The sequence below is a fragment of the Gambusia affinis genome, linkage group LG14, assembly GCF_019740435.1.
Source record: "Gambusia affinis linkage group LG14, SWU_Gaff_1.0, whole genome shotgun sequence".
Lineage (NCBI taxonomy): Eukaryota > Metazoa > Chordata > Actinopteri > Cyprinodontiformes > Poeciliidae > Gambusia > Gambusia affinis.
Window position 1 is genome coordinate 323,885 of NC_057881.1, and position 24,214 is coordinate 348,098.

A 24,214-nucleotide genomic window follows, 5' to 3' on the forward strand; every position below is an offset into this window, starting at 1 on the left:
TCCGACCTGCACGCCGGGGGAGGCTGCTGCTGCAGCCCGCATTCCTGCTCCTCCTCTCCGGTACCGGTCCAGCTCAGCTGCCGCTTATGGACCGCCTGCGCGTTCACGTGGAGACCCGTTTCATGCTGACGGGAGCGCGCATTGCCACTGTGTTTGTTGCTCGTTGAAGAACCAACTGCCTGAGCCCGGTTGAAGTCTAATCCTAGCAGCTGTTCAGAACCCGAACAGGTCCGGACTCAGAACCTTCTGTCGGTCCTTCAGGGACTTTAGCTGCTTTTCAGTCCAGTTTGTTCTGATTTATTCAGCGGAACACAAATGAAGGCCCAGTTCACCAGACAGAACTTTATGAGGATCACGGACCTTCAACAGAGCCGAACATCACTGCGTATAATAGCATAAACATTAGCATGCTAACTCCGGATGTTTTCCAGATTTCCAATCAGCCAGTGGACATTTTTCAAGATGGCTTCCGTTTGTTAGCCTCAAACAATTTATTGAAATAAAACGTTCCCCATTTCCATGACTTGGATGACCTTTGTGTGTCATCAGTGTTTCCATTTTCGTCATTCTGTTCATATGATGTGATAATATGCAGAATCTGAAACTGAAACTGGTTATTATATTTATACAACTTTAAAAGTAATATAGCAAAATCTGAAACCGAGGATTTAGCCGTTAGTGACTCTTACCAGTCGTCAACTGGAAGGAGATGAAGATGAGAGATTTTTGTGTAACAGGAGGCACCATTAGGGGTCGCTGTCTCTACAGCCTGAAGCTAGAAGGATGGTGGTGAAGCATCAATTTCCTGTCAGACCAGTTTTGTGTTGTTTGTTGTTTGCTGGCTGTGGACTGCAGTGCTGATGGTGTTCAGGTGGTGGCGTTACCTGGGCGTGGTTGTTCGACGCCACAGGTAGGTTCTATACTTGGTCTCTTTTAATGAAAACTAATTGTATGTTTATATTGTGTTTTATTTGTCAGGGTTGCACCAGATCGGCTATTCCAAGGTTTGAACTGGGAGTGTTGATTTATGCAGGTAGCCAGTGTTTTAATGTGTTTTAATGTGTTTTTGGTTGATTTGATTAAAATGATTTAATAAGCGTTTAATAATTTTTGTGTTTTTGTTTTACTGTTTTTGCACTGCCTCCTGCTGTCCTTTTAGTGTTTGGTTTTCCTTTGTTGTTAGGATTGTTTTCTTCTTGCAGTATTTGTGAGGGCGGGTTAACAACCTGTCATTTATTTTGTTGGTTTTGTTTAATTGTCTGTTTTGGTCACTTCCCTGAATATTTCCATCCTGTTTGGTGTGATCTCCATGTCAGGTTGACAACGAACGGATGAAGTTAGCGGGGAATCCTTTTTATCTATGCAACAATAAATATCAATGATTAACTTAATTCTGGTTGTTGTTTATTGAGCTTCGGCTAGGCTATAACATTTGTTTAGTGCTAGCTTCCGCTAATGTTTTGTGCCTAGCGTATAGCTTAAGCTTCTGGTAAAAAAAATAAAATAACATTTATACTTGTGTGCTATTATTTGACACCAAACACATTCATCTAATTGGTGATTTTAGTGCAAATCTTTACTTTCCGGGGCAACCATGTTATTGAAAAACTAAAACATTATCAATAAATATGAGTTCTGTGTCCAATTATGTATGATTTGACACCAAAGGTAGTAATCTGATAAATACTGGCAAATTTAGTAGAAAAATGCATTTTTCTTGATGACCCAATTTTTCAGTAACGAGCAGTTTGTTTTACTGCTCTGGACCAAGTTAGGTTCTGGATCTGCATACAAAAGATTTATCTGATATGATCTGCTGCATTATTAGAAAAGAAAACCCAGCAAACATCTGCAGAGCGGCGTTGGTCATCATCTGTACTAAATAAAGACAGAAGAAGAAGAAGCTCCGCCAACCTCCTGCTGCCACCAGGAGTTAATTATAAGGTGGATAAATGTAGAAGAAGAAGCAGAACCAGCAGGTCCAGACCAGAAGGTTCTGATCAAATAAAAGTGATCAGTTGCTGATGCTAATATTTAACATCCATTTTCATTTTTACCTCCCAGATTTTCCACTTCTTCTGGTCTCAGGCTCCTCCTTTCTGTCCAGAACTTCAGCAGAGCAAACTGGGCCGCACTCAGCTGTTACACAACTCCCACAGAGCTTGTTTGTGTAGCACTGGGCCATTGTTGGTCACCCAGTGAGCACTGGGAACTGAACTGGGAGGGGGCATGAAACCAGTGGTTGCTTCAGTTCCCAACTCCAAGCAGAGAGGATTCAGTCCAACAATGTTCAGCTCCACCGGTCCGAACGGATTCACCGCAGAGCAAAGGAACCAAGAACCGGATCGGCTGGACTGACGCTGCAACCGCTCCGACATTTTACTTTGTTAGAAACTAAATCCAACATTTTACTTTGTTATTTTTGGCCTTTTTAGGTGAAACTCACAGAAAAACAGACAAAAGGTAAATAATTCCAACCAAGCTGAAACCGATTTTGTCGGGATAAAAACATCTAATTTAAATAAAGAAATCAAATTAATTTTTAGTATTTGTGTGTTTCATCCGGAGCCCTGAGGTTCTGAGCGGTTCTGGTTCTGAAACCACAGTCGGTCTGCAGCTTTCACCGGGGAGTGGAGGAAAATGTGAGCAGAAATCAGAGAGGTGTCCGTAACCCAACGGGTCAGAACCGGTCCTGCAGAAACAACCTGGCCCGCTGGTTGCGGACTGAAACTGAATCACATGCAGATCCAACAACCTGACCTGGAGCATGACCACAGGGCCCACTGAAAAACTCAAGATAGCCGCCATTTTTCACAATGATTCTCAAAAGGTGTCAACTTAATATTTAGCATTAAAACCGTCACAACCTCCATAGTCTGAACCAGTGTTGTGAAGTAACGAAGTACATGTACTTCGTTACTGTACTTAAGTACAATCTTCGTGTATCTGTACTTTACTTAAGTATATTTAATAATGGATACTTTCGACTTTTACTCCACTACATTTTACAGTAAGTATCTGTACTTTCTACTTACTACATTTCTACAAAACCGTCCCGTTACTCGTTACATCCAAGTCGCATTGCGCTTTTTTTCCGTTAAAATATGAAGTTCAGGGACTTAACAAGGCGCTGTAAATCCAAGTATTAACGTGACCTACTAATTACTGTCGTCACTCATCGCCTCCTCCTTTCAGTCGCACGCGGGGCTCCCAGACATGCGCAGTGGTTTCCTCTAAGCGGGAGATAGATAGTCTAATCGTCAGTAATAGAATTTCGCTACATAAATCATAAGATTTGGCGACATGTAAAATCAGCAGCGCTTCACTTTCACAGACGGTGGAAACTTCGTCCGACTTTTAGCGTCACTTGGAAAGGAAGCTTAAAGGAAGGTAAGCTAAGTGGACCGGATGTTAGCAAAGCTAGCAGTACAGAGACACATATGGTGCTTCTGCGATGACAAAACGTTGTCAGTCATGCGTTTAATTATTGTGTGGAAGTGTTGTTTTAGGTGTCGCATATATGGGACAACGTTGTGACCAAAATCTGCTATATAGTGATAGTGATGAACGATCTGATTCTTCTGGACGGATTTTTACTAAGTCCTGTAGGACTGAAGCCTCACTGAGAACCGTTCTTTGTTCTTGTGACGCTCTGCATACACTACAGTAGCTATTATTATTTTATTTAATTAAGAAATAGATAGATTTATTTAATTGGCCAATAAACAAAACAAGAACGTGTAGCAGAGCTGCTCATTGCTCTTTGATTGTGTTGGTAACCTGTCATGGTGGCAGACAGGGTCAGAACCGTCACTGTCCTTCTGCCTGGTTACTTCTTGCTTCTTGCACCTTGGACAGTATTCATAGTTGAGTGTTGTTTACCATTGGGGCATTGCCTTAATTTCTATGTTTAATGGAGCAGACAGTTGTGGTTTCTGACATGGGTGATATGGGCAACCACCCAGGGCGGTATCTTTTAGGGATGGTAGGAAACCACTGCGGATTGTGCCACAGAGATGGAAGCAAAGCAGAATGAAGAAGAGTTTGAATTGATAATGATACTGGTTAAATTTATTTCAGCTCTCAGTATTTAATATCTAGGTGTTTTTATGGGAATGTGGATTTTTCATATCAATTTGAGAAGCAGTTTTGAAAGGTGCACTTCATTTTATTGTGTCATGTAGCGCAGGGTGCTGGTCTTTGTCTTAACTACAACACTAAGTGGCTCCTTGGTTGCATGTTCTCCCTCATCCACCTTCTTTCCATCCCCTTTCTGTTGGATTTCTTTAAAAATAAATGCCATTAGTGGCAAAAAAGTGAAGTTCATGCTATGTGAGGACAGGAGACAAAATGTTTCCATCCCTGAAATTATGATGCATAGAATCACAAATCTAAATCTAAACTGTTACAGACAGTAAACACACTAAAAACATGCTTTATCTGTGGCATTGTTCATTAAAATGGCACATATTTCATGTATTAAAATTAAATATGATAGGTACACTTAATGAGATTGTATTAGTGATTACCAAAATGCATTCAGGAAATACTTTTACTTTTAATACTTAAGTATTTTTAAAAGCCAGTACTTTTTTACTTTTACTCAAGTAAAAATGTTAATGTGGTACTTTTACTTTTACTTAAGTACATTCTTTTAGTACTTTCTACAACACTGGTCTGAACCATAGAAATCATGTTTTATTGTTCTGGTGGACATTTTTCAAATGGTTGTCATGGAGAAAATAATGTTTGCACTAAAATCTGCAGCAGTTATTAGCCACAGCTAACTGTAAAGTCCAGCTCACTTACCACTAAGAATCTTAGCTAAGCTAATGCTAAACACAATAAAATTAGCAGAAGCTAACGCTAACATTAAGATGAAAGTGTCTCGTCTTCTTCTCCTGCAGATGATGGTGTGAGAATCGGTTCATCGTCACTATCAGGTAGTTTAAACAGGAAGAACAAAGTGGAAAACATCCGATGAGACACAAAGTTCATCCGACTCACCGAAACGGGGACGACGACGGCCATCTTGGAAGAATTTCAGTGGCTGATGGGAAAAATAATAAACCTCCGACCTGATTCCACTGTTGGTTCTGGAATCGGTCTGGTCAGCTAGTGGGGCGTGGTTCTACTGCTCCGTGCAGCTCAATCAGCTTTTTCCCTGAAGTGGGATGAAACCCGGGCGGGGGACAGCGCGACCCACGTTTGGAGGCCTTCAGTCTTTGACGCGGCCGTCGCGGGTTCAATTCCCGGACCCGGCCGCATGTCTTCCCCCCTCTGGCCCCCTGCTGTCATATAAGAGACACTAGAGCCACAAAAGACCCCCTGGAGGGGAGGAAAAAAAAGAAAAGAAAAGTGGGATGAAACCCAACCAGCCGGTTCTGGTCAGTCCGGGTTGAACAGTTCACTAAAAGCTGAACCAGGAACTGACTTCCTGTTGCTCTACCTGCGGAGGAATTGTTCCTTCAGGTTCAGGAGGAACGTTTGGGTCTGACCTCTGACTCTCCCCAGACACTTTAATTGAGCTGAACAGAATCTTTGGACAAATGGCGCCGACCCGATAATGACCCTTTGTCCGTCCACAGGCGGAACTGGACCAGAACTGACAACTGAACAAAGAGATCCAGTCATGGCAGCGATTGACTGGACCTCATCAGCAGAGCCGGCCCAAGGCAAAGCAAACCAAGCGGCCAGTAGGGGCCCCTAAGTGGGACTGATTTTTTGTTGTTTTTAGTATTGATTTCTCTGTGATTATATTAATAAAAACACATAAATTCATTCTGAAGTTGTGATTTTTTTCTTACAATATATATTTGATAATGTTTATAGAATTTTTTCTTAAATGGGCAAAAAGAAAAATAAATAGTACATAGCTGTTGGGGGCCCCTGGTGGCCGCGGTAGGTACTGCACTGACCGGTAACGAGCTGCTGTGCAGCAGAGCATCCAAACCTACAAAACATCGCTAGAATATGAATTTAAACTTTAAATGAGTTGATTTTCTGGATATTTCTGAGGTATTTTGGCTTCAAACCGTGTTTGATAAGGTTTGATAGAATAATTAAAACCGCTACATGATTAGCTGCTACATGATTAGCTGCTACATGATTAGCTGCTACATGATTAGCTGCTACATAATTAGCTGCTACACGACGAGTTGCTCTAGGCTGCAGTTGGGATTTGTTGTTTGCTGCTGAACTAAATCATTTAGTGGCTAAAACAAACATTATTTTTACATCAACTTCTAAGTTATGAAAAACTTCTGTTAAAATCCTTTGAAGGCTCAGAATCAGTCCGGTACCGGTACCGGTCCACATTCTCAGGGGAGAAAGACTCACCTGGTATAAATGACATTTTTAGCTGTTTTAGCTTAAGAGAAATGAATTTAACCAAAGAATGTGATGAATATGTGTAGAGCTGCACCGATTGCAGTTTTCTGTCTGGTTACCATCTTTAAAAATCCTGACCTGCTGGTTTGGATTTAGGCTGAAATGAATTTTTAAATGTTGCTAAATGTAGAAATAAAGTCAGTGAGTTGGTAACAATGAGGTTAATATTGTTAACTGTAAACATTCAGACCTGACCTGTCAGTCAAACCTCAGAGCAGAAGAGGACAGAGATGATCTATAAACCTTTACTGATGAAGATCAGATCAGCTTCACATGGAAGTATCAGCCGATCACGATGCCCCAAAATGAAGGAGATCTGCGCCCAGAAACCCACTGGCCGATAAACTAATCCTATATTATACATGCAGAGGATATAATGTAAACAGCACTGAAAGAGATGCAGTAAGTTCATAGCAGGTGAGCCGATGATCTGAAACTTTTTCTTATATTTTGAAGTCTGTGCTGCCCATCAATCTTTTTAATAACATTTTTATTAATTAGTGATCTGTCGGTGTTCAATTTGACTCCAATAAAAACCTGTTTCCTGTTTTCTGATGTCGTTTTATTCTGTATTTAAAATGGTCTTAACAGGAAGGGTATTCTAGTAAAAAGATTAGATTAGGTTTCATTATGGATATAAATTGTTCCGATGCTAAGCTAACCATAACTGCTAAGCTTCTACTTCAGTCACTCAAATAATTTTATTCAATATATTTAACATTAACAACCAGTTTTAGTTTTCTGATTGTAAACATGATGGCAGCAGTTTTAGACAGACTTAGCCATCTATCCGTGCTACTGTAGGAAAATCTGACCAGGTAGCTCAGATTGTCAGAACATCGGTTCTGCTGGGTCGGATTCAACCTCTAACCCAGCAGACATGAAGAGGTTCAGCTGGCAGCAGGGACAATAAAACCAGAACCGCTCCAGAACCAGAACCGCTCCAGAACCAGAACCGCTCCACTACCCCTCTCCACTGCCGTGCGACACCGCCGCCATCTGGTGGCCAAATGAAGGAGCTGCAGATCCAGAGGAACTAAACATTTAATGCAGGTCAAAGTTTCATAATAATCCATAAAAACTGAATAAATTAGAGACACAAACACAAAGACCCAGGTACTGGTTAAACTGGTCATGATCAGCAGATGTTATTAAAGTCGTTTGGATCTTCATAGAGGCCGGGTCCAGCTCAGTAGAACCCAGAGTCCTGGGCGGCCCAGTTAGGAGTCTGGAAGGAGGAAGAAACAGAAAATGATGAGAAAACAAAGAAAACCCAAATAACTGAAGATTTCCGGTCAGAACCGGCTCACGGGTCCGGACAAGCTTCACCGGTACTAAAAGAAGTTGCTCCGAGTCTGTCTGGTGTGACCAGAACCGGGCCTGCCGGGTCGGCTCCTCTAAACTACAGATAAACATCTGGAGCCTCATCAACTCAGACGTCTGGTTTTACATCTACAATAAAGCCCCGCCCATCCAAATTTAGGCCCCGCCCACTCAGGGCTAAGCTAAGCCTCGCCCAGGAAGCAGATAAATACTAGCGGACACGCTATTGGCTAGGGCATTTTAAACCAGCCAATCCACGACCTGTTTATTTTCCTTGATGCTGATTGGCTGAAACTCCAGCTGGGGAAGCCTGCTAGCTTCTGCTGTGGCGCTAACTTGGAGCGTACTGATGCATATTCAGGTATATTTAGTGTTGTGTCTTTGGTCCGGTCTGCCATTTGTGGAGTTTCACTGGGGATCCAATATTGATATAAATATTAATAAATAATATTAACATCTAATAAATGCATCATATTTCACCAAACAAATGACTCTTCTTACAGTTTAATGTTCCAGTTCCAATGAATCACATTTGACAGATTGAGGGTTTTCTGTGTATGTATGTAAACGTCCTGCAGGTGGCGCCCCGTCTGCATTTATAAACGAGCTGCAGAACATGAAGGTTTGCTCCTGACTAAACTGATTAGCTTTGACCTGTGTGGCACGGTGGTGGCTCACCTCGGTCCTGGTGCTGTGGGCCGCTCTCTTCTCCATGTTCATGGCCAGCATCTGGCTGCGGAACGACAGGCTCTTGGTCTTCTCGATCACCTGCTGGTACGGCGACACGGCGTTGTTTCCCATGACGACGTGACCCTGAACACAAACTCCGGTCACCATCAGAACCCGAGGCCCGGTCCGGTCCCAACCAGAGGACGGTTCAGTTCAGCCCGGTCCGGTCGGGGATCCTCACCAGTTTGGAGTCGATCTTGGCGTCCAGCCGGGCGTTCCTGATCAGATTGACGATCCAACGCTCCGCCTCTTCAGGAGACATGTTGAGTTTATCAGCCAGCATGCTGAGGAAGAGGAGGAGGAAGATGATGATGAAGAAGCACCACCCTGGAACCAAACCCAGTTAGACCGACTCATTTTCAGCAAACAGAGGAAACTTTCCTGTTCCGGTGCATCCAGTGAATCTGTACAGTTTGTGTTTGAGAGAAAACGCTCCAGAACCAGATCTGGACCGGATCCGGATCTGGAGCGGAACCGGATCTGGAGCAGTGTGGTTCTGCTCTCTGCTCCATCAGTAACATGTCGCCTGATTGGTTCATGCTAACATGATTTCTGCAGCACCGCCCCCTGCTGGTCACTCCTCACCACTCAGAGCAACACGTTCACATAGAGCTGGTACTGACCGCGCCTGGCGGGTCCAATTGGTTCTGTACCTGATGCTGATGCACTGATGAATGCGACAGAACGTCTCAAAGATGAAGAGCCGCGCGTTCTCGATGAAATCCTCCAGACAAGCAACCAGGAAGAAATCGTTCACCAAAACCTGGGAGATACCGACGGGTCCGATCAGATCAATCGGTCCGATCAGATCAATCGGTCCAAATGATCTGATCAGATTAACAATAAATGGCTTCAAAACAACAACAATATCGTTTATTTTAATCAACTTGATTCATTGAAAGGGATTCCAACCAGAATTCAGGAATATGATCTGATAGTTTATTGATGATTTTATTGATGAAATATCTGAGCTCAGTTTTTTCTGCCATCAAATATGAAGCATAATTCTGTGTGTCTGAATCTTCTCAGCTTCAGATTCCTCATGTTCAGGGGCTTAGAGAATCTTTGGCCCCAGGACAAAAACTTCCTTAGGGCCCCTCCACGCAGCTGCTGCTACAATTTCTTGAGTCTGTCTGACTCATCAAAAGCGTCACAATTTTAAAGCCTCATATTGTGATACTACACTGATACTAACACAATATTTACTGCTCATGAATTTTACATCCAACAGTCCTCATACACTTTGCAGTAGGTTGCTTAAATGTTACTGAGATGTTTCTCCCCACCAGCAACAGTCAGAGGCAACATGCAAAATATAAATAAAGCAATCCAGCATTTCTTAAAAATGTTATTTAGTTGCATTTTATTCAAGCTGCAGTTTATAAATTTAATAAAAAATCTGTTTTCTCCATATTTGTTAAAGCTGTCACCATGTCAGATAATCTGTGAAAACAATCAATCTCCTCCACCTGAGCTGCTATTACTAGCTAAAGTAAAGCAACGTTCCGACCAAAACAACCAACCAGAACCCGGAGGAGGGTCTTAGCGCTGTCAATCAATCTCATTCACTCGATGCTAAATGTGCTAATAGTGGAGAAACAACTTATTATTACAGGAAAAGTGTTTATCTGCTGTCATTGGTAGCTATGCTAACTCTGGTTAGCTCTGGTTCCACAGCATGATGCCTCCTCCCCCTGAAGGAGACAGTGGCTGGTGATGGCAGCATGTCAGAGAAGAGTTTGGCGCCTCCTGCTGGTCATCCTCACACTAACCTGAGCAGTGGTGCCGTTTATGGGGGTGGAAGTTATGATAATTCCAAGGGCCCCTGACCAACAGGGGACCCTCCACAATTTTTATTTTTTGTTCATAGAAATTAAAAAAGGGGCCCTGTCAATTACAAAATTAATCATATTGTGTTTTCAAAGATTGTTTTTAGCAGTAAAAATCAAATGTTGGCCCTCCCAGACCAAAAAACACACATTCACCCTGAACCTCCTGGATCTGCAGAAAATGGTTCCTTCCAGCAGCAGACAGTGGAAAACAAGAACCACTGTGGCTGTTACTCTGCTGCTAAGAAAGATAATAAAGTAGGTTTTTAAAAGATAAATAGACAGAAAGAAAAAGGTAAAAGTGTTAATTTATAACCCAGTTTTTCTCTGAGAGGTGGGTAGACTATGTGAGATTATCCCCCATTTAGCATAGTTAGCTTAGCTACAGGCAGTTAGCATTAAGCATGTTTTCATCCCAGCAGCATCAATCTTTCAGGATCTTAAATGACTCGTCTCTCTGCCCCCACCGAGTCGCCTGCTGACCTGTGAATGGGAGGAAGAGCGCCCAAATAAGGGCAGGCAGGGCTCTGCTGCGTCATCGTCTTTCTAAAGCTTTAAACAGCCACAGCAAAGTGCTGGGCGTCTGAGATAAATAAGAAAGAACCAAGATAAAATCACAACGGTAGACACACAAAATTCAACCCAGTAAACCGACACAGTTCAGCAGGTAAAAACTTGGCTGGGTGCCAACGAGCTGAACGCCAGGCGGCCATCTTTAAAAACACACTCACCGACTCACACTCCCTCAGCTTCCTCTGAGCGCTGTCGAAGTCAAAGTTCACATAGAGACACTCCACAAACTCTGTGATCGGGTCCTTGTACGTGTATGACTCCTGGACCAGAGATGAAACCAGTTAACCCAGTAACCGGTGGCCCATCTCCCAGAATAAACCAGTTAACCCAGTAACCAGAGGCCTACCTGCTGGATGACCTTGACCAGGTCCTTCAGAACCTGCCGGCGCTTTCGCACATCCTTGTTGGTGATGACGGCGGTGGTGAGGTAGCGCAGGATATGAGGACACATGGTCTGGATGGCGTTCAGATACCTGGAACAGAGACAGTCAGCTGCTGTTCCCCTCCTGGCCTGCGGGGGCACTGTGACTCACTGTGGCTGGTAGAGGAAGAGGTCGATGATGTTGTCGCGGCCTTTGGGGTGGTTGAAGAAAACGAACAGAGACCAGTGGATGAGCCAGGTCCTCTGCTGGAGCGACTGCAGCGGGGAGCTCACTGACTGGAGGACAAACAAGAAGACAGAGAATCACTTCCTGTGGCCGCAGCGCTCTAGAATCTGCAGCAACTGAACGTTTCTCTGCTCCGTGTGAACTGTTTATTCTCACGTTGTTATCGACGGTCTCCCGGAGCCGGGTCAGGTCCTCCATGGCCGCCTCCCAGTTCTGCATCAGGATCTCCGAGGCCAGTTTCCCCCACAGCGAGCTCAGGGCGTTCCGGTCTGTGGACGGAACCTGCAACCGTCAGGAAGAACCGTCAGGACGGGGCCGGACCCAAACAGGTCTATGGCTGTGTGGGGTTCTCACCAGGACCCGGAAGAAGTAGAGGTATTCTGCAGCGCCCGAGTAGTTCCCGCACTCGTACTGGAACTTGGCGTACCTGTAGAGCGTGTCCAGGTATTCCTGACGGAACTGGGAGCAGAAACAAAACGAGTGGATAAAACCTTAAAGCAGTGCTTCTCAATTCCGGTCCTCAGGCCCCCCGCCCTGCATGTTTTCGGTGTTTCCCTGCTGCTACACACCTGGATTGAATCTATGAGTGATTAACAGGCTTCTGCAGCACTTGATACCTGTAGAACAGGTAATGCAATCATTTGGATCAGCTGCTCTGAAATAGAGGCACATCTAAAACACGCAGGGCGGGGGGAGGACTGGAATTAAGAAGCATTGCCTTAAAGCAACATGGACACAGGATAAACACAGAACAGCAGCACATTAGCATCCCTCAACCGTAGATCAGAGCACAAACATTAGCATGCTAACCCATCACATGTTTTTTTTTAGCTTTTCCATCAGGTCCCTTAATTTCAAAATGATGCCAACTTTCCAGGTGGCCCCCCTTTACTTGTTCCCCATTTTCATGACTTGGATGAACTTTGTGCCACATTGGATGGTTTCCGCTTTGGTCCTGTTCCATACAGTGACGTGCGGTGAGGTTCATAGCTGGTGATGCACTGACGTCATCAGAATCAGATTTGCAAATAGATGCATAGATTGACAGCAGTTTACAGGTTATGTTTCACTTCTGCATCCTTACACATACAAACTGTAGCTCACAAAACACACATTTCCTTAAAAAACAAAACAAAATAAATGTCGAAAGTCGGGATAAGCGAGAGGAAAAAAATCACTATCTCTATTATAATCTATCGCTGCACTTGACTTGCTTCCCGAATCGTTTAGCCTAGCTCGCTGTCACTTACTCGGCAGTTGAGGAGTGAACAAGACGAACGTCTGGGATCTTGAGCGCCCCCTGCCATGAGGCAAGAGAACTGCCTGCCTCACCTCGAACCTGTTCTCTGCCGTTTATAATCGCTCATTACACGAAACACGTTACACAAACACAGTTGGTGACAAAAAGCACTGTACATTATATACATAAGCTAAATTATTGGAAATAAGTTCACATATTAAATTAGTTTAAACCATTTTATTGACGCCTACAGCAACATGCTCTCTCCGCTTAGCAGCCAGGCAGAGCCAGGGGTTGCGCAATCCAAGGTGAGGCAGAGCTCGCTGCTGCCTCACCGGCATCGCTTCCAAGCATTTGAATGGGAAAATAAGAAAATTCAGCGATTTTGAACAAATAAAAATCGAAATTGGTGAAGCTACACGAAAAATAAATATTTTTTAGTACAAATCACCGGATGAATATAACAATTTAAATTACTTTATGATTATATATTTTCTTTCTTTCCATGATGGCTGGTGAGGCACTGCCTCACCTGCCTCCCCTGACCGCACGTCACTGGTTCCATGTTCATGTAAAGTGATAGCTGTGTTGTAGCACTAGGGACCGGTCTTGGTCTTGTCAGGACTCGGGATTTTATTTGAAGAACACAACTGTAAAAATATCATTAAATTGTCATCATATTGTCCAGTTTATTTAACATCTTTGTTTTCACTGGATGCAAAACATACCGATTAAACTCCAAGCAATAAAGTGACTGTAAGAGCCATATAGTCAAAATAAGCAATTACTGATGTGGCAGGAGCACAAGGTGTTGACACTTCGGTGGTGGGTGTGTCAAGGTGGGCGTGACTGTCACTTAGGTATGAATGGAGCAGAATTGGCGCGCTGGTTTAGTATGTATGAGGAAGCGGGTGTGACGGTGGTTGTCATAATTTCTGTTGACCATGCTATAATGTCGCTTATTGTTGGCGCCATTGTTTGGTTTAGCCTGGTCAGTATGTGTCAGTAGCTACTTGTAAAGTCTCAAATATGGCTGTTAAAGTTGGAATAAATGGATGATTGCAACAACTTGAAGCGACCTGGAGTTTATTGAAGCATGCGTCGGACAGCGAGAAATTCACCCCGTTAACCCAGTGCGGTCCTCTACAATACCGTTGGTTTGCCGCACATTTATCGTCAACAGAAAGACAATGGAATGAGTGACTCGTTGGAGGACAAGTCTGGATTCTTTGCTTCTGCTTGGAACAGTTTGGAAGCGGTAATGGCGCACGCAGCGCAGCGTCATCAATCAATTAATTGAATGATTCCTTCACCGCAGCTCAATCAAGTCCGCTGGAACTGAGGTATGGACAAACACACACGTATTGAGTCGACTGTTTGAGGAGGAATTGTTAAGACAAATATCTGGAAATGGAGTTAGCTGGATCAAAGTCAAGTTCCGTTGTAAGCGGTAAAGATGAAAAAAGACGATCAAAATTAACTGTTAAAGCACTACAGAATAAAATTGAGAAGCTTCAAAAGGATCTCAAAGCAAAGGTTCATAAAATTAAAGGAGAAATAAACATTATTAAAGAGCTTATGAAAAATGAAGCAAATCTTGAGAGTGTTCAGTCTCACTGTGATGATTTTAAACTGTTGCTGGAGGATGCAAATCAGCTGTATGAGTCTGTTATTCCACTGTTTCCTGCTGAAGAACAAGAAAGACAAAACACTTGGTTTTTAAGCTTGAGTAAATATAATTCTGAATTCATACAAGAAGTTGAGAAATGGCTTTCAGGTGCTGAACAAGTCAACAATGCAGCTCAAATGAGTGAAGAAGCTGAATTACATCAGGCTCAATTGTCCAGTGTGAATAAAGAGCTTAATGCACCTTTAGTTTCTCAGCATATAGAGTGTGATGAAAATGCTGGTGTTGAGGATGATGTTAAGCCAAGTGACAGTGTTTCTAATGTGGACAGCAGAAGGTCTAGAAGAAGTCGGTCATCAAGAATTAAGTCTTCTGTGTCTTCTACATCTTCAGCTCTTGTTAAAGCAGAAGCAGATATGGCTGCATTAAAGGCACGACATAAGCTGTTGAAACAAAAACATGCTTTAGAGGAGCAGGAGGAACAGCTAAGGAAAAAGAAAGAAGAACTGGATTTGGAGATTGAAATTGCAGCATCAATGGCTAAAGTTAAAGTGTTTCAGGGCTCTGTCTGTTCTACAGTGACTAGTGCTGCACAGATTCAATCTGATGGCATGAATTCATATTTTGAACATGAAAATAAAAGATCTCAAATGCTGAATGTTGATGCAGATACATTTGTACCTACAGCAGCAGGAACTGATTGTTATGATAAAGCTCCAACCTTTCAGTCCTATTCTTATTTGGGTGCAAGACCTAAAGACACAAGAGTTAAAGAAAATCCAGACACATTAACTGACCAGGTGAAGATAAAAACAACACAAGTTGAAGTTCCAACAGACCGAATGTTACATCAAGCTCAGCTACAACCATCACGTCATAAAGATTCATTATCAGTTGATGAAAATAAACAACTGTTAAGTGTATTGGAAAGGCAAAATGAAATTACAAACTTGCTTGTAAATCAACAATCTTTATTTTTTCTGCCAAAACGAGACATACCAATATTTGATGGTGATCCACTCCAATTTAAGACATTCATGACAGCTTTTGAACACAGTATTGAATCAAAGGCGCATAGTGCCAAAGATTGCTTATACTTCTTGGAGCAGTACACTAGAGGCCAGCCTCATGACCTAGTGAGAAGCTGTGTTCATATGCCTAGTGATTCTGGATATGCTAAAGCTAAATCTCTACTTCAAGAACATTTTGGTTGTTCGTTGAAAGTAATTGCTGCATATATGAATAAAGTTTTGTCATGGCCAGCTTTGCAAACAGAAGATGTAAAAGCTTTACAAGCATTCAGCTTCCTGCTTAGGGAATGCCACAATGTGATGGAAAACAATGGCTGCATGCATGAGTTGGATGTTCCTGCCAACATGCAAGCAATCATAAAAAAACTGCCCTTTAAACTGCGGGACAGATGGAGAAATGAGGTGTGTGATTTGCAAGAGAAGTTCAAAAGAAGAGTAACTTTCAGTGATATTGTTCGATTTGTAGAAAGACAAGTGAAGATCGCTAGTGATCCACTTTTTGGTGATATTCAAGATTCTTTATCTAGACCAAAAAAGGATGCAGGAATCTATAAATCACAGCAGCGATTAAAGATGAAAGGAAGTAGTTTTGCTACTATTGTTGGAGAAATGCAGAAGAAAGCTGACTTTGAAGTAAAGAAGGGACAAGAGACAGCTGTTATAAAGAGTTGTTTATTTTGTGGAGCTGGACATTCTTTGGACACATGCCCTCTACTGGAAAAGAGGACACATGGGGAGAAGTTGACATTTCTGAAAGAAAATGGGGTGTGTTTTGGCTGTTTATGCACTGGGCACATCAGCAAGGACTGTAAAAGGCGACATCACTGTAAAGTGTGTAGTTTAAGACATCCCACCATGCTTCATGTCTTCTCCAAAGAAAAGGAAATTGGTCCAGTCCATAAGAAGAAGGAAGTGGAGACAACAAGTGGAAGTGCCTCCATCTCTGCTCAATCCAGTGGTCTAACTGGGGCCGGTGAGCATGGCTGTACTCTCTCTATTTTACCAGTTAGAGTGAAGTCTACAAAGAGCCAGAAGACAATAATAACATATGCGTTTTTAGATCCTGGAAGCTCTGCCTCATTCTGCACTGAAGAACTGATGAACAGATTATGTGTCACTGGGAGACATACAAGCATCCTTTTACGGACAATGGGTCAAGAAAGGGTGGTTGGAAGCAACATTGTGTCAGATTTGGAAATTGCTGGGTTGAATGAAGACATCTTTTGTGAATTACCTGACTTATTCACACAGAGAAGCATGCCCGTTCATAACAGCAACATCCCTCACCAAGAAGATGTTGAAAGATGGCCACATCTGAAAAATTTGAGGATAACTGAAATCAATTCAGGAGTTGATTTACTTATTGGGACCAATGTGCCTAAAGCGCTGGAGCCATGGGATGTCATCCGAAGCCAAAATGGAGGCCCCTACGCAGTTAGAACTATTCTTGGATGGACAGTAAATGGACCTCTTAGAGGAGACTGTGATGTCGACACAAGAGAGCTACAATCGACTGTTACTGTTAACAGGATTTCTGTGTCAAGACTTGAGAACTTATGGCAACAACAACTGAAGGTTGATTTTCCTGAATGTTCTCGAGATGAACAACCTGGATGGTCCAGAGAAGATAATCAGTTCATGGAGCTAGTTACAGAGTCAATTAAGCTGGAAGAGGGACATTACACCATTGCTTTACCTCTGAGACACAAAGATCTGAAAATGCCCAACAATAGGAAATTGGCTGAACAGCGTGTTTTGAATCTCAGAAGGAAGTTTACCAAAAACCATCAATTTCTTTCTGACTATACTAACTTCATGAATGATATAATTTCCAAGGGCTATGCTGAAAAGGTCTCAGTTAAAAATCTTGAACGGTGTGATGGGAGGGTTTGGTATATACCACACCATGGAGTATATCACCCTCACAAGAAAAAGATAAGAGTCGTGTTTGACTGTGGTGTAGCATTTGGAGGAAAATCTTTAAACACTCAACTCTTACAAGGTCCAAACCTCACCAGTTCATTGGTTGGTGTCATCACTAGATTCAGAAAGGAACCTGTTGTTATCACAGCGGATATTGAGGCCATGTTTCACCAGGTCCGAGTACCACCATCTGACTCTGATCTGTTGAGATTTCTCTGGTGGCCAAATGGAGAATATGATCAGCATCTGGTGGAGTACCGAATGGTTGCACATCTTTTTGGAGCTACATCATCTCCAAACTGTGCATGTTTTGCACTAAGAAGATGTGCAGAGGACAATCAGCAGCTGTTTACACCAAATGTCATAGATGCGGTGCTTCACAACTTTTATGTGGATGACTGTTTGGTCTCTGTGAGCACAGAAGAGGAAGCTGTCTCATTATATCAAGAACTCCGTGCTTTGTGCAAGAAAGGCGGATTTCAACTTCTCAAATGGATAAGTAACCGACGCAGTGTTCTTGCTGCAATACCACAGCATGAAAGATCCATTGAGGTGAAGAACCTGGATATGGATAATGATGATCTACCTGTGGAGCGTGTGTTGGGAATACAGTGGTGTGTACAATCAGACCTGCTGAAATTCAAAATCATTCTCAAAGATAGACCTCTGACAAGGCGAGTCTTGTCCATTATAAGTTCCATCTATGATCCTCTTGGATTTCTGGCACCAGTTGTCTTAGTTGCAAAGGGGATTCTACAAGATCTAAGCAGAAGACACGTTGGCTGGGATGATCCTTTGCCACATGATATGGTCCAGAAGTGGAAAAACTGGCTGGAAGGACTTCATCGGCTTGAACGGTTTGGAGTTAACAGATGTCTGAAACCACAAGATTTTGGACAAGCCACAAGGCAGCTACATCATTTCAGTGATGCAAGCGAGAATGGATATGGAACAGCGAGCTACCTGTTGCAGTGTAATGCTGATGGACAAGTGCATTGTGCATTTGTAATGGGTAAAGCCCGGGTAGCTCCACTGAAACCCATCACCATCCCTCGCATGGAGTTGACTGCTGCAGTGGTTGCCAGCCGCATGGATAAGCTATTAAAGAAGGAGTTAAGAATGGAATTACAAGATTCAGTATTTTGGACTGATAGTACTTCAGTTTTGAAGTACATCAAGAATGAAAGATTGAGATTTAAGACTTTTGTGACAAACCGAGTTGGAGAGATACTCAATTTGTCAAATCCCTCACAGTGGAGGTACGTTGCTACCAGTATTAATCCAGCAGATTTGGCATCCAGAGGAACAAGTGCTAAGTCTCTCTTGAAGGCTAACACCTGGGTGTTAGGACCAAAGTTTCTTCAGGACCCTGAATGGAAATGGCCTGTAAATCCTGAGGACATAAGTCATTTTGCTCTGGAGGATCCAGAAGATCCAGAGGTCAAGACATTGGTTTCTGTTAATGCGACATGCACCAATGAACAAGTGGATCCGATTATGGACTTCATTCATTCATTTTCTTCTTGGGATAAATTGAAAACAATGGTTGGGTGGCTACTCAGGTTTAAACAATTGTTGTTCAAACTGGCTCAAAAGAGAGCACAGCTGAAGTTGGATCTTGCAGATTCTAAACTTGATGAGTTTAAATTTCAAGAAAGATTGGAGAAAGAAATGAATGTGTACAAGAACGGCAGAAGTGGCAAAGAACAAGACGGAACTTTTTGCCAGGAGATGTCGTCCTCATCGTGGATGACTCTGCTCCACGCAACTCTTGGTTAATGGGTAGAGTTGTGAACATTGTTCCAGATAAAAGAGGACTTGTGCGAACAGTTCGCATCAAGACAAAGACAAACTTCCTGGAAAGACCTATTACCAAGTTGTGCCTGCTTCAGGAGGCAGCAACGGCATGAACATTTAACGAACTTTTCTCTCCTTTTTGTTTATCAGTGATTTCCTTTTCTCTAGTTGATTGCTTATTCTAAATGATAGATTAAAATAAATTTGATACGGAGCAATTTATAATTGTTTCTTAGGTTTGTCTCTTACAGTGTTGACACTTCAGATAATTATTTTTGTAATAATTAGGGGCCGGAATGTAAGAGCCATATAGTCAAAATAAGCAATTACTGATGTGGCAGGAGCACAAGGTGTTGACACTTCGGTGGTGGGTGTGTCAAGGTGGGCGTGACTGTCACTTAGGTATGAATGGAGCAGAATTGGCGCGCTGGTTTAGTATGTATGAGGAAGCGGGTGTGACGGTGGTTGTCATAATTTCTGTTGACCATGCTATAATGTCGCTTATTGTTGGCGCCATTGTTTGGTTTAGCCTGGTCAGTATGTGTCAGTAGCTACTTGTAAAGTCTCAAATATGGCTGTTAAAGTTGGAATAAATGGATGATTGCAACAACTTGAAGCGACCTGGAGTTTATTGAAGCATGCGTCGGACAGCGAGAAATTCACCCCGTTAACCCAGTGCGGTCCTCTACAATACCGTTGGTTTGCCGCACATTTAGTGACTTACTAATTACCCGTTTGTATGTTCGCTGCCACCCGTCGCCTCCCCTTTAACTCGCTCGCGGCGCTCAGACATGCGCAGTTTGTCTCGGAGCGGAGAAGAGGTCCGACTAATCGACAGAAATAAATTTCCCTACATAAATCATAAGACATCACAACGATATGTGAATTAATCAGCGCTTCGCTTCCAGAGACGGTGGGACTACGTCCAACTTTTGTTGTCAAAAGAAGCTGAAAGAAACTGACGCTCTGTAAGATGATGCTAGCAAAGCTAGCTGTACAGGGACACATATGTGGCCTTTGCGATGATAAATGCTGTCACTTACTGCGCTTGTTGTTGACTGACGTGTTGCACATGTGCTACGACGCTGTGACAAAGTCTGTAATATAGCGATGTGACGTTCATGAACGATCCGATTCTTCTGAACTGCTCGTTACTGTGAACGATAGAACTGGAGTCTCACCGAGGACCGTTCTTTGTTTTTGTAATGCTCTGTGTAGGAGCCTTTTATTCTTTTCTGTGTTCATCGCCACCAGGGGGCGTATTTCATTTCATGAGTTCTGTCTGATGGGGGATGGGTTATTTAAGGTCAAGCGTGATTCTGTTCAGGAAGAGGTAACAGTTTTCTACTGTGCTTGGTTTAGGTTTGATGTCTAATTTATGCGAATTTCAATGGAAATAGTACAACAATGGACATTGTTCAGATAATAAATGACTTTATTATAAGTCAAACTAAAGACCGGCATCCTGAATATTAATTGAGCGCACCTAAGTCCAGTAGCCTAAAATATAGGATTTTAGCCGCTACACTCTGGTACACAGCAGTAGCTATTATTATTCTATTTTATTAAATATATATATTTATTTAATCATCAAATAAATAAAATACAAGAACGTAAGATCACACAGAGTGCATGAGTATTGCTCTTTGATTATTTTTGTCAGCTGGTTTCATGCAGGAGGAGACAGAGTGGTTCCTTCTTATTCATAGTTGAGCGTTGCTTACTGTTGGTGCGTTGTCATGATTGCTGTGTTTAATGGTTCAGACATTCTGACATGGGCCATATGAGCAACCACCCAGGGCGTTACCTTGTTCGGGGCGGCATAAGACCTCTGCAGATTGTGGCACAGAGATGGAAGCAAAGCAGAAGGAAGAAGAACTTGAATTGATAATTAGAATTAATTTCAACTCTAAGCATTTAATATCTAGGTGTTTTGATGGGAATGTGAATCTTTCAGATCAATTTGAGAAGCTGCTCAAATTGATCATATTTCACATTTTATTGCATCACGTAGCGCCGGTCTCCGTGTCAGAGTGTAAATATGTAGCAGAATCAGAAACCGAGGACCTTGCTGTTAGAGAGTCTCACACCAATCGTCAACAGGAAGGAGATGAAGATGATGTTAATGGTTAGCATTAGCTTCTGCTAATATTTTTATGAGTTTAAAGGTTTGGCTTTAGCTTCTTCTACATTTCTTTTTACATGTTTAGCCAATGAGAACATCTGTGATCACTTTCAGGTTCTTGTCCATCTTTCTGGCAGCAGCTATTGATTAATGGACGTTCACCATCCAGAACTTCCTGCGGTTGGGCGGCGTCCAGGCGGTGTGTGTGACATTTCAGGAAGAAGACCTGACTCCAGGATTGTTACTGGGAACAGATTAGCTGCAGGGAGCTGAAAGGGACTGCAGAGCATCACAGGAGATCCTGGATCATTATGGCCACAAAGCCTGCTGGTTGCTATGGCAACGTGAGCACACGCACCAAGGCGCGTCCCGAGGTGACAGAATAAAAACTTACGTTGTGTTTTTCTGACAGGTAGTCGAACAGCATCCGTCCATCCCTGAGAACCAGACAGAAGACAAGAGTCAGCAGGTTCTGCTTCCCATCATGCAGCTGGGCAGGGGGCGGGGCCTGGCGGACCTGGTGGACTGCATCTGCCGGGTCGTCTCCGGGTCCTCAAACATCTTGACGATGGGCTCGGTCTCCGACTGCAGCTGCTTGAGCTGGGCCACCACGTTGCTCCTCTTCTCCCTCAGCGCTGCAGGACAGACAAGCAGCAGAGCGTCTGGCGGCCATCTTGATTTGTTAACATGTTTCACAGTTTCTACTTATTAGGACTTTTAGTCCCAGTCGACTCCCACACTGAAATAATAAAAAGAAGTTTTTGAAAATATTTTCTGTCATTTGTAGTTTTTTTTCTTCAGAAAACAAATGGTTTAAACTCAAATCAGATTTGTGAAATATTATCTTTAGCCTGATTTGCTCCGTCCATTTTCATAATCACATTCACGGTTCATTATCTGACTAATTCATCATTGGTGTAGATTTTTCCACTCTGGCCCTCCGTACGCCTCTGCAGTTGTATCGTGATGATTCTGAAGATCTGCTTTTGACCCTAAACTTGGTGTCAAACTCTCTCTTGTTTTGGGTCAAATCAGCGTCATGAAGGCTCTTAAAGGGCCGGTTGTGCCAGAATGTCTTGATAAAACTCATTCGCAAACTGTTAAATTATAAATACATTTTAATAATTAAATATTGTAGAACATATTTTTGATCCCTCTAGGATCGAGTGATTCTTTTTGTGATATTTTGCAATAAAAATCAAATGTTTGTGGTAATAATTTGGGAGTATTTGAGCTTTTTTATGTCAGTAAATGTGACTTTTTATTACTCGCTGTATCATGGACTATAACCTGACATCAATTAAAGCTGAGGCAGCTGTTTAGTACAAGTAAATTTTTAAGGATAATAATAATAAACTCCTAATTATGTATTAGTGCAAAACAGTGCAGAGATTTGTTGATTTTGTGTGAATTTCCACAATAATTCTCAAAAAACTGGAGGAACTGACTGACATGATTTGGCAGTAAACAGCTAAAAACTGCATTAATAAAATAATATTTAAGCACACTTTGTGTTTAGTCTACAACTTAGAGGGCCACATAAACAGCTGTGGCGAGCCGGATTTGGCCCACAGACCTTCAGTTTGACACATGTGACATAGGGGGTACCAACCCCTACTTTGGGAACCCCTGGTCTAAATGCCAAGGATTAATAATCTCAGGGTTTATGATCAGATATCTGACCTGAAGCGTCATAAACTGTCCTCAGCTTTTATTTTGAAATCCATTCTCCCAGCTGCTTTGGGAAAACAAACTCGGACCAAAAATCATCTGGAAGCTGTCAGACTTTCTAGTTTCGGCTTTAGTCATAAAGGTACCAGCGGACCAGGCTAGCTTTTAAATGGCTTCGCGGGGTGCCGGATTGCTAATTGTCCAACCTGCTGCCCACAGAGAATATTTCTTCCTTGAATAAATCCCAGTGTTTTCAGAGGCATTTAAGACTGAATAATCCCAGAGTCCTAATTAAATATGTTTCAGTCATAATCCGGGTTGTCAGTGGATCCTGAAGAGGCGTCTGATCCCAGATCAGCTGCTTACAGTGAGGGATCTCCTTGTCTGGGTACAGGTTCCTGTAGACGTCCATGGCGAAGTCCACCATGTTGGTGTCGCTGAGCAGGTCCAGCTTCCCCTGCAGCAGCTCCTTCTCATTGTAGATCTGAAACAATATTTATTTATCACTTATCTGGAAAAATATCACACAGATGATATTTCTGACTCTGTAGCTAAACAACTATTTAAAAACAACTTTGAATTTTTTTATCTTGATTTCAGAACTTAACAAATAGTGGCATTGAAAAATGACAGCTTATAATTTCTGTTTATCATTTACTATTAGGAAATTTGTTGTAATTTTGAAGAGCCATTATTTTATGTGGTTGTGTTCAGACTTAAAAATAAATAATATTAAAACACAGTGAGATGTTATTTGTAGAAAACAATGTAAAAACCAAAGTATATAGTTTGCAGTCTGATGACAGGAAAAACTGTTTAATATGAAGAGCCCGAATAACTGTTGATTCTTGAATCAATTGAGGATAATCAGAATCATTTAATGAATAATGTTCAGAAATCAGCCAACTTCAAACTTTCCGTCATTCTCGGTTGAACCAGCATGACGTCACAGAGTAAAGCTACTAATAAGCGTCATAAACTATATCCTGACACATTTTCCTCTTATTTCTCAGCCGAACATAAACTCAGAGGTAAAAGCAGCCTGTTAGCTCCGCGGCTAATGCTAGCAGCTAGCAGCTAGCCTTTAGCCCACCTAGCATAACTGAGACAAACCTGCTAGAATTAACTTCCCACATGAATAAATAGCTTCACCTCCTTCACGGACAGGAACTCCAGCAGAGGGAAAACCAGGTGTCGGTCCAGAAAATGAGCTATTTTAGTCGTTAGATCGTATTCCGCCATCTTTACCGGCTTTGTACTGACAAACGGAACACAAACGCCAGCTGGCAATCACGTGACAACCATACATTGTTTTTATTTATGTATTGAAAATATTTTGCTCTTATTC

At 42.4% G+C, this 24,214-nt stretch overlaps 1 protein-coding gene and 2 long non-coding RNA genes across 5 annotated transcripts; 2 read left to right on the top strand and 1 right to left on the bottom strand.

Moving 5' to 3' along the window:
* The first annotated feature begins 2 nt into the window (after positions 1–2).
* On the top strand, positions 3–2,504 carry LOC122843600. The gene is made up of 3 exons (XR_006372739.1): positions 3–910; positions 1,829–1,944; positions 2,065–2,504. It is a non-coding gene; the product is annotated as an uncharacterized LOC122843600 (long non-coding RNA).
* Positions 2,505–7,416: 4,912 nt separating this feature from the next.
* eif3eb (eukaryotic translation initiation factor 3, subunit E, b) lies at positions 7,417–24,171 on the bottom strand. Of its 2 annotated transcripts, none has more exons than XM_044138458.1 (13): positions 24,019–24,171; positions 23,233–23,350; positions 21,713–21,830; positions 21,590–21,632; positions 11,807–11,911; positions 11,609–11,734; positions 11,378–11,502; positions 11,191–11,317; positions 11,003–11,104; positions 9,096–9,205; positions 8,624–8,726; positions 8,392–8,526; positions 7,417–7,618 (listed from the first exon to the last, which is right to left on the bottom strand). In XM_044138458.1, exons 1-13 carry the CDS (start codon positions 24,106–24,108, stop codon positions 7,580–7,582), a joined length of 1,341 nt encoding a protein of 446 aa, XP_043994393.1. In that variant the 5' UTR covers positions 24,109–24,171; the 3' UTR covers positions 7,417–7,579. The 2 variants fall into 2 exon arrangements, with proteins under 2 accessions (XP_043994393.1, XP_043994394.1); XM_044138459.1 differs by lacking the exon at positions 24,019–24,171 and adding an exon at positions 23,980–23,998.
* On the top strand, positions 19,803–21,743 carry LOC122843602. 2 transcript variants are annotated; one of them, XR_006372741.1, is made up of 4 exons: positions 19,803–20,038; positions 21,085–21,198; positions 21,310–21,539; positions 21,608–21,743. It is a non-coding gene; the product is annotated as an uncharacterized LOC122843602 (long non-coding RNA). The 2 variants fall into 2 exon arrangements; XR_006372740.1 differs by lacking the exon at positions 21,085–21,198.
* Positions 24,172–24,214: the final 43 nt, after the last annotated feature.